The 13,432-nt window shown below is 41.9% G+C and overlaps 3 protein-coding genes across 5 annotated transcripts; 1 reads left to right on the top strand and 2 right to left on the bottom strand.

The window, feature by feature from the left end:
• Window positions 1–301: 301 nt before the first annotated feature.
• Window positions 302–2,504, top strand: LOC121741755 (WEB family protein At1g12150-like). The gene is made up of 3 exons (XM_042134640.1): window positions 302–454; window positions 514–676; window positions 739–2,504. Exons 2-3 carry the CDS (start codon window positions 524–526, stop codon window positions 2,245–2,247), a joined length of 1,662 nt encoding a protein of 553 aa, XP_041990574.1. The 5' UTR covers window positions 302–454; window positions 514–523; the 3' UTR covers window positions 2,248–2,504.
• Window positions 2,505–2,834: 330 nt separating this feature from the next.
• Window positions 2,835–6,858, bottom strand: LOC121741754 (serine/threonine-protein kinase D6PKL1-like). Of its 3 annotated transcripts, none has more exons than XM_042134638.1 (3): window positions 6,544–6,858; window positions 4,956–5,979; window positions 2,835–3,916 (listed from the first exon to the last, which is right to left on the bottom strand). In XM_042134638.1, exons 2-3 carry the CDS (start codon window positions 5,882–5,884, stop codon window positions 3,037–3,039), a joined length of 1,809 nt encoding a protein of 602 aa, XP_041990572.1. In that variant the 5' UTR covers window positions 5,885–5,979; window positions 6,544–6,858; the 3' UTR covers window positions 2,835–3,036. The 3 variants fall into 3 exon arrangements, with proteins under 3 accessions (XP_041990572.1, XP_041990571.1, XP_041990573.1); XM_042134637.1 differs by having other exon boundaries at window positions 6,612–6,858; XM_042134639.1 differs by lacking the exon at window positions 6,544–6,858 and adding an exon at window positions 6,164–6,519.
• A 4,025-nt stretch (window positions 6,859–10,883) lies between these two features.
• LOC121810691 (uncharacterized mitochondrial protein AtMg00810-like) lies at window positions 10,884–13,035 on the bottom strand. The gene is made up of 4 exons (XM_042211441.1): window positions 12,960–13,035; window positions 12,117–12,803; window positions 11,764–11,882; window positions 10,884–10,931 (listed from the first exon to the last, which is right to left on the bottom strand). The coding sequence occupies exons 1-4, from the start codon at window positions 13,033–13,035 to the stop codon at window positions 10,884–10,886; spliced, it is 930 nt and encodes a 309-aa protein (XP_042067375.1).
• Window positions 13,036–13,432: the final 397 nt, after the last annotated feature.

The raw sequence follows: 13,432 nt of genomic DNA, 5'->3' as shown, positions 1-13,432 counted from the left end.
ACATCCTCTGTTTAAGTAAAGTTGTTGCAAATGTTGACAGAACAATTGATGTAAGATACAAGCCATTTTGATAACATAATAAACATACAGAAATTACACTTCAATTTATGATTTGAATTTGTTGGATATAGTATTATACTATAAAGATATAATTAGCATTTTAAATGATACGCCTATATTGGTATGCAAGGTAAGAAAAAAGAGTGAAAATGGGGGCGTTTTCCTCGGATTTCCAGACAAGAGAAATGGAAGGAGAAATATTCGGCCCCCTTTTACCATCATATACATACATCTCCAAACATTTCCATCCTTCCCACCTTTTTCTTGCTTCAATTCCTCTGCTTTTCTTCCACATTATAGCAGAGGAATTGAAAAGCAGAGGAAACAAAACAGATTGATTTCTCTTATTCTTACATATTTCGCATTCATTCCTCTTCCTAATCTGCTACCACAGGTATCTATTTCCCTTCATTCATTCACTTGTTTCCATTTCCAATTGATTGTGAATTGCAGGAAGAGAGATATGGTGACAAAAGCGCGGGAATCGGCCCCCGATGTCAGAGAGATCGACATGGAGGCGCCATTCCAGTCCGTCAAGGATGCCGTCTCTATATTCGGTGATGCAGGGTCGCCCTCGTCCGCGTCCGCGGCCCAAGCCAAGAAGAAAGCCGAGGAGGTAAGTTCGCACGCCTAAACGTAACATTATATTTCCAATACTAATTCACCAAACCAAACCAGGGATTGCTCCAAGTAGAGGCGCAGCATCACCTCATGGTAAAGGAGCGGTCACACTACACCAACCAATTGCGAACCACCGAAGCTGCAAAAGCGCAAGCTCTGCGCGAGCTGCAGCTGGCCGATAAGACGCTGGAGCACCTCCGAAACAAGCTTCAAACACTCAACAATTCCAAGCAGTCATCCATTGCAGCTGCCGAAGCTGCCAGAGTCCGAGCTGTGGAGCTGGAGGAGGAGCGAGAGCGCAGAGCACAGCTGGGCAATTCCGTCCTCAACAACGAGTGGGAGCTTTTCAAATCCACCACGGCACAAGTCATCGCTAGCAAGGAGGAGCTCACGAATCTGAGAAAGGATTACGATGCTGTCGTGATGGAGAGACTCGCGATGCTCCAGAAAGCTGAAGGAGCCCAGCACGAGCTGCAGAAGAACGAGGAGAGGCAGGGCCAGGTCATGAAGGAAGTCGAACAACTGCGCCAGACGTTTGATCAGGTGAAGCAGGCCTTGGTTGAGGCCGAAGCAGAGTACATGAAGCTCATCGCAGAGAAGGAAGAGTTGTTGAATAGTCATAAACTAAATCAGGAGCGCATCGACAAAGAGATCAAGAGCTTGGAAGAAGAATACGTGCCTAGCGAAACTCTCCAGGCGAATCTCGATGAGACAATGGAAGCGATCAGAGTTCTGCAAGAACAGCTGCACGACATGCAGTCCTCAGATCTGTACACTATCCGGCAGATGGCCTCCGAGCTCGACAGCGCCAAGATGGCATTGGAAGAAGCCATAGCAGAAGAAAACTTGCTCCGAGCTTCCAATGACTCGACTAAGAAGCAACTGGAGGAAGTGCAGAGCGAGCGGCCAGCAGCAGAGAAGGCCGTATTGGAAGCCGAATTGACCACGGAGCAAATGCAGGGCGATCTAGAGAAGAGCGCGGCTGAGCTCAAGAAAGCTAAGTCAGAATGCGGTTTCATTATGCAATCTTGTGTGGCGAAGCTTCTAGAAGAGGCTGAAATGGCAAGGCATGAAGCAGAGAGCAATAAGAAGAGCGCTGAATTACTAAGCGAAGAGGCCAAAGCAGCAGCAGCTGTGACCGAAGAAGCAGATGAAAAGCTCAAGACGACACTGAAGGAAGCGGAAGAAGCCAAGGGTGTCGAGAGGCTCGCAGAGGAACAAATCTACTGCTATGAGGGTCATGGCGATGGTTCAGGATCAACTAGGAGGATCACACTGTCAGCTGAGGAGTTCGACTCAATGAATGAGAAGACCAAGGAGTGCACGAGTAAGGCCGACATAGAAGTGGCCACTGCCATTGCCGAGGTAGAGGCTATAAATGCAAGAGAGAAAGAAAACACAGAGAAACTAGACGCATTATTGAAAGAGAATGTGGCCTTAGAGTTAGAAATCAAGGAGGCTCTCAAGGCAGCAGAAATGGCAGAGGACGCCCGGAGATTACTTGAGACCGAACTCCAGAAAAGGCGTCAAAACGAAGTCAGCAAAGCTACAAAAGTGAAACGCTGATCAGTACATATGTTTTTGGAGATGAGGGTAAATATTAAGGAATTCAATAGCAAATCGCTTACTTGTACTTGGTAGAGAAAACAGAGAATAATGAGACAAAGAGCATACCTGGTCAGCAAGCACAAGCCACATCTTAATCGAAGATTCATGAGATCAGAGCCAAATTTTTCCAGTCATCAGATTTAAGAAAGCGCATGCTTTGCGATTGTAACTACTTACTACCTCAAAAATCAAATTTTCCTCTTTACTCACTTAAATATTATATTAATACAATACCTGTACAAGCACTGTTAGCAAACCACCAAAATGAACTCAGGAAAGATGGTGCAAAAGATTGAGTAACTATTTGGCCTTTCAATCTGCACCATTTACTTGAAAAAAAAATCAAGAAATAACTACTAGTAGTACTATCTTCCAACTGTTAAAAACACCCTCTGTTCTATGACATTCAATTATCCAAAACAGTTCAACAATTTACACGCTCACAAAATATTATTTTGGAAGTTATAAGAAATAAGCTATAGCAAAACAGCCAAGGTTACAGCTAGCAGTGTGTAGTAGAATGGTTGAAGAAGCATGCAAAGGGATAAGTAGTAAAGAGATCCATTTATCATTTGGTCCTACATTGCTTTGAATTCAACAACCTTGTTTCCCTACAACAAATTATACATATACTTCAATTCTGTAGCTATCCAACCTCCACCACCTTCCCAACTTCAATTTTCACACATTTGAATCTCCCAACAACTTCCAATTCTTCCTCCACCATTAAGTGAACATTGAGATTAACTAGAAGAAATCGAACTCAAGATATTTGTCACTTTTCTGGTCCACAGCAGGAGCAGGAGCAGCAGTCTTTTCATTGCCCGGTGCTGCCGGGACGGGCAGCCGCTCGTAGTCTACCGGATTTGGAATTTCCGGTGGGGTGGCGCACCGTATCAGAGCCCAGTTCACTCCTTCGAAGAACGGGTGTTGTTTTATCTCAGTGGCGCCTCGTTTATAGGCCAATCTATGCTGAGGCTCCTTCACAAGCAAACCTCTTATCAAATCCCTGGCGGCAAAGCTGACAACAGGTGATTCTGGGAAGCGGAGAGGCTGCCCTACAACGTTGAACAACGTGGCTCTGTTACCAGACCCCTTAAACGGAGTTTTGCCAAATAAGAGCTCATATAGGAAGATCCCAAACGTCCACCAATCCACCGCACTTCCGTGACCTTCCCCTTTGATGATCTCAGGTGCCAGATACTCATGTGTCCCGACAAAAGACATTGAGCGAGCGTTGCTTGGCTCAGCCATCAGCTCAGGCAACGGTCTAACTTGGTTGTCGATTTCATTTTTGTTTTTGGGTTTCTTATCCTTCTTGGATTTGCTGGAGAATATACGAGGTGAAAAGCATGACGTTGGGACAACACACGATGGCTGAATACAGGACGGTTCAATGCATGCTGGCTGGGCGCAGTAACCGGAGTTTTTACGCTGTGCGTCACTATCGAGAGATGAGGTCTTCACCAGAATCGGGCTAACAACACAACGAAGTGAAAGATCAAAGTCTGAGAGCATTATATGTCCGTCGTCCCTAACTAGGACGTTTTCTGGCTTTAGATCGCGATAGACGATCCCAAGCATGTGTAGATACTCCATGGAAAGCAGCACTTCGGCAACATAAAATCTGCCCAAAGGAAAACAAGAAAATAGTTTAGGAGCTCAAATTTTACATTAGAGGATAATCTGGAGGGGGGAGTTTTTCCCAATAAACAAAGATGAAAAGATGGACACCATTTTTCTTTCTTCAAGGCATCACCTTATTTTACCAATCACAATAGCCATAAAAACCAAATCGTTGAAATTCATACGGTCAAACTGTCACCTTGAATGGCATATTATCTTAATTTGACACAAGATAATAAAAGCTGCTTTTGAAGGATTGACAGAAGCAACCAAATATGCGAGAATTACTTAACAAACACTCAAGAAGGTTTTATGTCAATTTTAATTATGGTGGAATAAAACAGATTCGTACATGCATAAATAAAAAGTTTGAGCATAATGTGTGGTCGTAGGATATGAAGAAAAACTCGTAAACACAGAATCTATGAGCACTGGCCAGTCCTTGACAACTAGAGACCCCAACAATGCCGAACCGGAAACCCCCCAAAATTTAATGAGGAAGAAAAAGGAGCAGATGAATGAAGAAAGGGTTATGGAGGAGAGGAGGTAATAGTAACGGTAATAAAGATAGAGATAAAGATACACACTACCGATAGTTTGCTCTGAGAAATGACGGAGACCATAAAACTACTACAAAACAACACAATTCATAATGACTAAGGATGCATTGCAACAACAGCAACAGCCTTATGATAGACAAACTTAATCATCTAACTGAGGTTCAACCAACTCAGAGATTCCGACAGGCTAGAGATATTACTGAGACTTTGGAACTGAAGAGTATCAAAATTTTGATACTACTACTGAAGTGTGAGTATTACAGTGCAGAATCAAGGTGGTCTGCAGATATTTAAGCGGCTGGTCTTAGCAGAGTAATACTGCGGAAAACACACCAAGAAGTAGTTGGAAGTAGCTCAATATTAGTTCGAAGGCAATAATAAGCAAGAAATGCATGATATGACTGCCAGGTATGCTCAAAATGTACAGCCACATTGCAGTCTAGTTTTGCTAATAGTTCACATGGTTAGAAAATATCTTACTTTACTGCTTGTTCGGAGAAATATTTTCCTGGTTGTCTCTGTCTAAGAGTGTGTAGGTCTCCTCCGGGGCAGAATTCCATAACCAAACATGAAAATTTATCAGTTTCAAAATGGACGTACAGAGTCGGAAGGAAGGGATGGTCCAGGGACTGGAGTATCTCTCTTTCAGTCTGAGAACGGAGAAGCTTCTTACGGCCTGCTAAAGAAGCCTTGTCCATGACTTTCATTGCAAAGTAACATTTAGTCCCAGTCAACTCAGCCAGATAAACACTCCCGATATCTCCACAACCTAATTTTTTCAGCAGCCTGAAATGGCTCAATCCTATTACACCATCTCTGGATCGGAGTGCTTGAATGGCTTCCCATCGCATATCATTTGCTTTATGGGGTTTGTTGATACCACTACTAAAGCTGCTACAGGTGCTCTCATCACTCACATCACTGGCAGTGCTTACTCGGCACACACTGCTCTTTCCACTCTCAATGTCTACTCTATCGCTTACTTTGGCACTTCCACTAGTTTTTGCAAGACTATTGGGTGCATCACTAATCTTTGCCGAAACTGAGCTGTTCTTCACACTGCTTGGGTTATATATTTTCTTTTCTGGATCCTCAGAAGTTTCTAGCACGATCTCATTAACATCATCTTTGGTTGTGTCTTGCTCAGATCTGGTAGACAACATTTTGGAATCTGAGTTAGCAGGTGATACATTCAACGAATCGTCAAGATTAACTTGAGACAGTTTGGACTCAACATCTTCTCTAGGTTCCCCAGCAGTTGCCATCTCTGGTTTAACCAGCTTTGGCTTGTTAGTGTTTAGCAGCTGAGAAGGTAAGGATTTGAGATCATGTGTCTTGACCGTATAATGAGCGCCAACAGCTTTTTGTTGCAATCCCAAGGGAGCCCTAGAGCCAGTCTTCGAGGCCATCACTGAAACAATAAGCTACTCCTTAAGACTTAAATACAACAAAAAACTGCATATTGCCCCAAGCATTTTATCTCCAACTCTGTGGAACCAGAACCCTGTCAATTGAAATCACCAACGAGTAAATATCTTGACATCACTAAAGAAGGAAGTTTGTTAAGTCGATCTAACATTGCTAACAAGCATAACTTAAAATTTATAATAATGTGCGGTTAAACATCAAGTGTTGTGCAGGATTTGAACAAGAAAACAGAATATCATAGAATCAAACAGCAAGGATACCCAAATACTTTGTTCTAGCAGGTCAGCTAGGATAAAATTAATATGCCCACAAACTCAAAAGCAGAACTGGAAATGACTTTTAGCAAGCATCAATTGATGAAAGAATTCCAAAAGGAAGGAGATGGAGAGTGATGGCACAGTTAGAGAATACTACTAGTCAGTCACATCAGATACTTTTCTCGCTTTAACAGAAGTGAAAAATTGAAGCCCATTTCCAGTAAACCTGAAAAGACGAAACCTAGAAAACAAAATCCACACATGGAATCAAGGACCACCCGAAAAAGAAAAGCAAAGAGGGTCAGTGAATCAAGTCAGCTTAAATTTAAATAAACACGATTCACTGCGAGAAACCACATAAAAAACAGATCTTGATCACAAACCTGCAATAATCAAAACAGAAAACTCGCCAGATATCCAAATCAAGAGAGAAACGATGAAGAAAAATAACCTAAACTCGCAATGATCAGAAATTATTCCTCTGGGCTTAGAGATTTGGCAGTTAAAAAATGAGCAGTCTACGTAGAGTCGTAGACAGAATACACGGCGTGGTGTTTGGCAGATTGTGGGTTGTGCCAACAGTTAATGTGGCATCTCAAATCCACCACTTTTTATTAGGAGATGAGAATCATAATCATAACCGTGAGCGGAAGTTGCTACGGTCAAACTGAATAAAGCAAATCAAGATCCACCTGATAACTGATTAACCCCTAATCTCTATTCTTTAGTTAAATTACTCCTCAGTCTTAGTTGGACTGTTAAAAATATTTTCAATTCCATTTTAATGCTTTATTTTATGTAAATAAGCATCAATAAAATTATAGTCGGACATGGAGCTGTGACCTGTAAATATGTTATGGATTATTACAAAATTATTAGAGTGTCATTTCTCTCATAATCTCATTCATATTGATAGTGAGAATATGAACTTGTGAAGTTTTGATATTTATTAGATCGAACTAATTTTCTTATTATTACTTATCATCCTTTTTTGTGATAAAACCAACATATACATAGTACTAAATATTTTTGAGATCCTGTGTAGTGACCGGCAATATACAAATAAAATCTCATTCAGTTACATTCAAAATCTGGCTACCACCCTCTGATTTTCAAAAATGAAAAATATAGTAAAAATTAAAATAGGGGACATTTTGTAATCAAATCAACCACTCCAATGGTGATGAAATTTGTCCACATATGATTGTTTTTGTTGGCAATTGAAACTAAAAATATAACATATAACTGTCCCACATCGGTGTCAAGAGAAAACTGAAACTAGTATATAAGTCTCATGGGCCCCTCCTCCTATCACCAGTTGGTTTTAGGATGGAACCCATGGATTTTTATCATGGTATCAGAGCGGGTCGCCGACTGTGGGTCAAATTTAACTGACCCAACAGTATATCTGGGCCGAAACCGAAAAAATGACTAACCCAGCAGTATATCTGGACTTAAAAATTTGGGCCAAGTGGTCCAACCGATCGAAAAAAAATTGGGCCGATTGTCCAATCGATTAGAAAAAAGTCCAACCCCTCCAAGGTTCATCTTGAAGGGTTTGAGGAAGGGTGTTGGCAATTGAAACTAAAAATATAACATATACTTGTCCCACATCGGTGTCAAGAGAAAACTGAAACTAATATATAAGTCTCATGGGCCCCTCCTCCTATCACCAATTGGTTTTAGGATGGAACCCATGAATTTCTATCATGTTGACAAGATCTCAATTGTCCCACTTCCCTCTACAGAAGTAAATTCCCCATCCGCCGTTTGTATCTGACTTTTCATAGTCCCACAAAAATTTACAAAATCCCCTCTATCATGTGTCATAGTATCGGTCGACCCACAGTAAAAAATCCATGCGTTATCCTTTTTCCTAGACTTATGTTGTACATTGCATGCAATAGGTAATTCATGCAATATATCAAACCTATTGGGGCTAATAGGTAAGTCATCACATAATATAGGGTCCTGTTTCAGATTATTTAAAGCATGGGGGGCAGGTTGCAAAGTGTGGGGTAACTTTTGTAATTTTCGGAAATTGATGGGCTTAAAGAAATAAGGTGGGCAAGGGTTATGAAACCCTAGCCCATTACCTCCTTCAGTCACGCCGCACTCCGCTCCTCCTCCGAGCCGACCGGCGAACGCCGCCTACCCTACTTCTTCTCCTCGCTTGCCGCCGCCGTCGCGCAGAGCTCCTCCCTCCGCGACTCGCCCACGGGCGACGGTCTCGGCTCCACCGACTTCCTCCATTCCAACGGTCAATTTCGCCTTCCCCTTTTGGCTCTCATCCCTCCACTCCGAAAAATCGATCAATTTGAAGCAGGTTTCCCGGGTATGCTTGTTCATCCCACAATTTGAGCACCATAGTTTCGATTTGTCGGGTTTGGTTGCTCAGCGGCGGTTATTGGTGGCGGCAAGGTTCTGGCCGGGACGGGGTGACGGTTGTTGAGGAGGAAACCGGGTGTTTCGGGCTCCAAATCCGAGTCCCACTCCGTTCGTGGGGCTGGCTGGGTCTGGGTTCGTTGCCGGTATGATTTTCAGCCGTGTGGCTTCCCTTTTGACCCACCCATACGCGACGTCTACTGGTGGCACCGGACTTTCCTTGAGAATGCCCCTCCTGGTTCCTTCAAATTGCGGGTTCAGTCCCGCCAAGAATTTATATAGCCTTTGGGTATTTATGATATTTCGGTATTCACCAATTCCTTTGTCGCAGTAGGTGATGGTTTTGGTTTGGCATCGATCAATTTCGATCCAAACCCCATGCAGGGTTCTCCAATACGTTTCCAGATCCATGTCCCCTTGGACGATCCGGCTTGCCTTGTCCTCCAAATCGTATATCATATACGAATCTGATGTGCTTTGGTACGTCACTGCCAAGCTTTCCCAAATCGCCTTCGCGCTTTGGTAATGTGCGAAATCTCCGACGATCTCGATCTCCATATTGTCCACGATCCAGGAAAAGACCACTAAATCGGTCTCCTCCCACTCCAAATACTCCTTATCGGTTGGTTTTGGGGGTTCCGGCACTCCGGTGATGTGCCTTAACGCCTTTCTGCTCCCGATGGCAACTCGCATCAGCCGAGCCCATAGTGGATAATTCCGTCCATTTAGCTTGAACACTATTGTAACGTTCTTGCTTGCTTTGAGTTTGAGTTCGCCGGGTTTAACGTCGTCTCCTTCTGACATTGCAGGTTCTTGGTGGTGTCCTCTGCCTTCTGGCCGAGAAACGGTATATGACTATGATGAATCTATATTCTGAGCCTCTGCTCTGGTACCATGTTGTAAAGGGATCTCTTATTCATTCAAGTATATTCACAATGAAGGAATTACACGGCTAAATAGGAGGAGAGGGTTTTACATATGGTAAGATACTACACGATTTGCCCTAGCTACAAATTAGGAAGAATAATGGTGATTGATCTTGTAATCTTTTGGTGATTGATCTTGTAATCTTCCCATATTTACGTGATATCTTCTAACAGTTTTAACATATAGTACTTTACTTCACATAATCTCAATAGGGAAAAAAATTCGAAACATGAAGCGAGAAAGGAAAGAGGAGATTGATTTAGTTTTATTCAACTCATTCTTGACACTTGTTGTGTCTGCTCATTCAACTCATTTCTCGATGATGAGCCTACTTTATCTCATTTTGTTCAAAATAAACATCATGTTTTGCGTGTGGAATTCTTTCTCGACTCAATCTCAGACTCCGGTTAAGACTCAACACTTGTCTTGTGTCTGCTCAATACATATTTCCTATTATTGGTGGATTTAATATTTATCATGAATGTATGGATATGGAGTGGCTAAGTCCATTATTGAGGTTGTGAGAGAGAGAGAGTTGTGTTGCCTGTACTTGTCGTTGTGGTTTAAGGCAAACAGACCCCAATATCCAGAATGACATTGCTAAGTACGGACAAATAAGCCACCCATTTTGAACTTCGGCATCTGCTTTTTGTGTGTGGGCGAGCGCGTGCTTGTGACCTTATGCATCCATCTAATTATATGTATACATGCAATATAATGTAGGATTATTTTATACTATATCTCACTCTATTTAGTGCATCATACTCGCAATACATAATTAATTATGTAGAGGCTTCGAACACGACAATGAATTGAAAGTTGGTTACCGTTGCTGTCATCGTTTTCTTGTTAGAGTAACAAGACGTAATTATATTTTTGTGTTTATAAGAAAAGTTTGGACACATTTTTGTATGCAGAAAGAGAGGAAAAAAAAGACAGGTGACCACCTAGGCATGCCAGGGCTGCGACTGCCACTAGTTGGGATGGAGGGGAGTATTATTTAATTTTTAATTTCAGAATCTTTCATCACCCCTACGTCCCATGTCAAGTTGCGTTGATCGTGTTTAAATTCCAACACAGTATGCGAATTTGGGGTTGCAGTGAAATTTTGATTTTTACAAATTCAGTCAAGAAATTTATAGCTATGGTTAGCTTGAAAAGTCTTGAAAACCTTCTTCGTTGCCGTTGATACCTCCCAAGTAAAGAACCTCCTCTGCCACCATAGTCTGACCTTCGACCTTCGAGAACAACGCCGCCCCCACTTAAACTCTTTCTTACATTGTATGCTGCTTTTAAAATGCTTGATGTTGTTGCATACTTGCAGGGTCATGGCTCAAATGCATAGAAAAAATGAAGAAGACAAAGTTTTGGGCGGGGGGTGTGTTTAAAATGTCTTTCACCAATGTTTTTCTTACAAATACATATATGAACCAAATACTTTGTTAATCACTTTCTTAATCTACAAGTTATATCAAACAATTTAGTGTTAGGCCATCTCCAACCATTTACACCAAACTCAAACTCATTTTTGAATATACGTCACCCCAAAAAGTAGTTTTAATCCAACCATTTATATTATATTTGGTGTTATTCCATTGAAAACCCCAAATATGGGTTTGAGTTAGGTGTATGATTGGAGAAATTGTCTACACCAAAAATGAGTTTTGGTGTATGGTTAGAGATGATCTAAGTGATAGAGAAGTTAACGCTGAGGCTAAAGATACGAGGTTAGAGTCCTCCGCGCAATCTCTACAACTATATTCATTTACTCATTCAAAAAAGAAAATACTCTATCCGTCCCATTGAAGATGACTCACTTTTCTTTTTGGTTTGTCCCAACCAAGATGACTCATTACTAAAAATGGAAAAATATTTCTTTATATTTTACTCACTCTTTCTTACTTTACTCTCTCCACTTCACACACAAAATAAAGTTGCATAAATTCCCGTGCCGCCCAAGGAATGGGTCATCTTCCTTGGGACGGAGGGAGTAATAAACAAGTGGAAAAGAAACTATCCACAAAACTCAGAAAAAGCCCATTCTCTTGTGAAGGAATCGGTAATATCTGTCAATCTTATTCATCTCCCAATGTACACGGTCATACACTTTATATAGGCTACATTCTATCAATATAAGGTAAACCTAATTTATATTAAATGGATACACTATCTAAGGAAAACTATCATTCCATATCAATCATGTATTAATTGTGTATTATTCTCCTGATTTCTTTCCTACACTCCCCCTCAAGTTAAGTAATGGGATTCCCGATACTCAACTTGCCTAGTACCTCTCGGAATGACTTCGAGTTCACCGCCTTTGTCAGAATATCAGCTAATTGGTCTTCGGATTTTACATAAGGAATCTCCACCACTTTAGCTTCAATGTTCTCTTTGATGAAGTGTCTATCTACTTCCACATGTTTAGTTCGATCATGCTGAACCGGATTTTCAGATATACTAATCGCTGCCTTGTTATCTCAGAATAGCCTGCACGGTTGGATAGGGCGAAGATCCAATTCTGTCATAAGTTTGCTTAGCCATAATACCTCTGTCAACCCACTTTTGATTCCTCGGAATTCTGCCTCTGCACTAGACAGTGCTACCACTTTCTGTTTCTTACTTCTCCATGTCACAAGGTTACCTCCTACAAAGGTAAAGTAGCTGGCGGTCGACTTTCTATCATTTGGGTTGCCAGCCCAATCAGCATCAGTAAAACCATGAACTTCCATGTGACCATGTTTCTCAAACATGAGTCTGTGTTCGGGTGTCCCTTTTAAGTATCGAACTATCCGCAAAGCTGCCTCCCAGTGCTCTTCTTGAGGTGCATGCATGAACTGACTTACTACTCCCACGACATAGGCAATGTCCGGCTTGGTGTGTGATAGGTAAATCAGTTTCCCGACTAACCTCTGATATCTCCCCCTGTCGGCCTGTCTTCCTCCTTTTTTCAATTGTAGTCCATGATTCTGAACTATTGGGGCATCTGCTGGTTTGCAATCTATCATTCCAATTTCGGCCAGTAAGTCTAGTATGTATTTCCTCTGATTTATGAAGATCCTTCTCTTTGATCGGAGTACCTCTATTCCCAGAAAGTACTTGAGGAGTCCTAAGTCTTTCATCTCAAACTCTTTGAACAAGTTCTTTCTCAACTCGCTAATTTCCTCTTCATCATCTCCTGTAATGATCATGTCATCTACATATACGATCAGACACGTGATCTTGCCATCTCTCTTCTTGAGGAAGGCATTAGTCACGTCAAATTGATGGATAGGCCAATCCTTGTTAGCGGCAATGGAAAAAAGTACTCTCACGGTGTTGATCTTGGCCACTGGGGAGAATGTTTCAGCATAATCCACTCCATATGTCTGAGTATATCCTTTTGACACGAGTCGAGCCTTGTATCTTTCTATCGTGCCATCCGGCCTTCTTTTGATCGTGAATACCCATCTGCACCCAACAGTCTTTGCTCCTTCAGGGAGCTTACCTTTCACCCACGTGTTACTCTTCATCAAAGCCTTCATTTCCGTGAACATAGCTTCTCTCCAGTGTTTATGCTTCATTGCTTCTTCGGCTGATTATGGAGTTTCTTCTTCTTCTTCTTCTTCTTCATATAATGCAGCTGCGAAAGCTCTTGCCATTTTTTGTCAAATTTCCTCGCCACCCCATATCGGCTCTTGTTCCCTATCTTTTCTGGAGAGTATCTTTTTGGCGGGATTCCCCTCGTACTCCGAGGTGGAAGAATATACCGTCCAGTATCTCCATCAATGCCGTTCTCCTCCTCTACTGGTTCTGTTTCAATTTGGTCATTGGAAATAGGAATGGAAGTAGAGTCTGAGTCTGTGATTACCTCGGATATCGTCGGAGGAGCATTTTGGGTTGGTTGAGATGACTCTTGTGGTGAGACTTGCTCGGCGATAGTGACACCTGGTTCTGTTGGATCCTCAATCGAAGAGCTTG

Source organism: Salvia splendens, chromosome 7, assembly GCF_004379255.2.
Source record: "Salvia splendens isolate huo1 chromosome 7, SspV2, whole genome shotgun sequence".
NCBI lineage: Eukaryota > Viridiplantae > Streptophyta > Magnoliopsida > Lamiales > Lamiaceae > Salvia > Salvia splendens.
This window is presented reverse-complemented; position numbering and strand designations above follow the sequence as displayed.

What these genes read in the sequence shown, in the direction of transcription:
- LOC121741755 (XM_042134640.1), top strand. Translation starts at nt 524, where the DNA reads ATGGTGACAAAAGCGCGGGAATCGGCCCCCGATGTCAGAGAGATCGAC. An exon ending in CCAAGAAGAAAGCCGAGGAG is followed by an intron (nt 677 to 738) that starts GTAAGTTCGCAC and finishes AAACCAAACCAG; the next exon opens with GGATTGCTCCAAGTAGAGGC.
- LOC121741754 (XM_042134638.1), bottom strand. Translation starts at nt 5,884, where the DNA reads ATGGCCTCGAAGACTGGCTCTAGGGCTCCCTTGGGATTGCAACAAAAA. An exon ending in TTCTCCGAACAAGCAGTAAA is followed by an intron (nt 3,917 to 4,955) that starts GTAAGATATTTT and finishes TCCTTTGGGCAG; the next exon opens with ATTTTATGTTGCCGAAGTGC.
- LOC121810691 (XM_042211441.1), bottom strand. Translation starts at nt 13,035, where the DNA reads ATGAAGCATAAACACTGGAGAGAAGCTATGTTCACGGAAATGAAGGCT. An exon ending in CTACTTTACCTTTGTAGGAG is followed by an intron (nt 11,883 to 12,116) that starts GTAACCTTGTGA and finishes ATGTGGAAGTAG; the next exon opens with ATAGACACTTCATCAAAGAG. An exon ending in ACTCGAAGTCATTCCGAGAG is followed by an intron (nt 10,932 to 11,763) that starts GTACTAGGCAAG and finishes TATAACTTGTAG; the next exon opens with ATTAAGAAAGTGATTAACAA.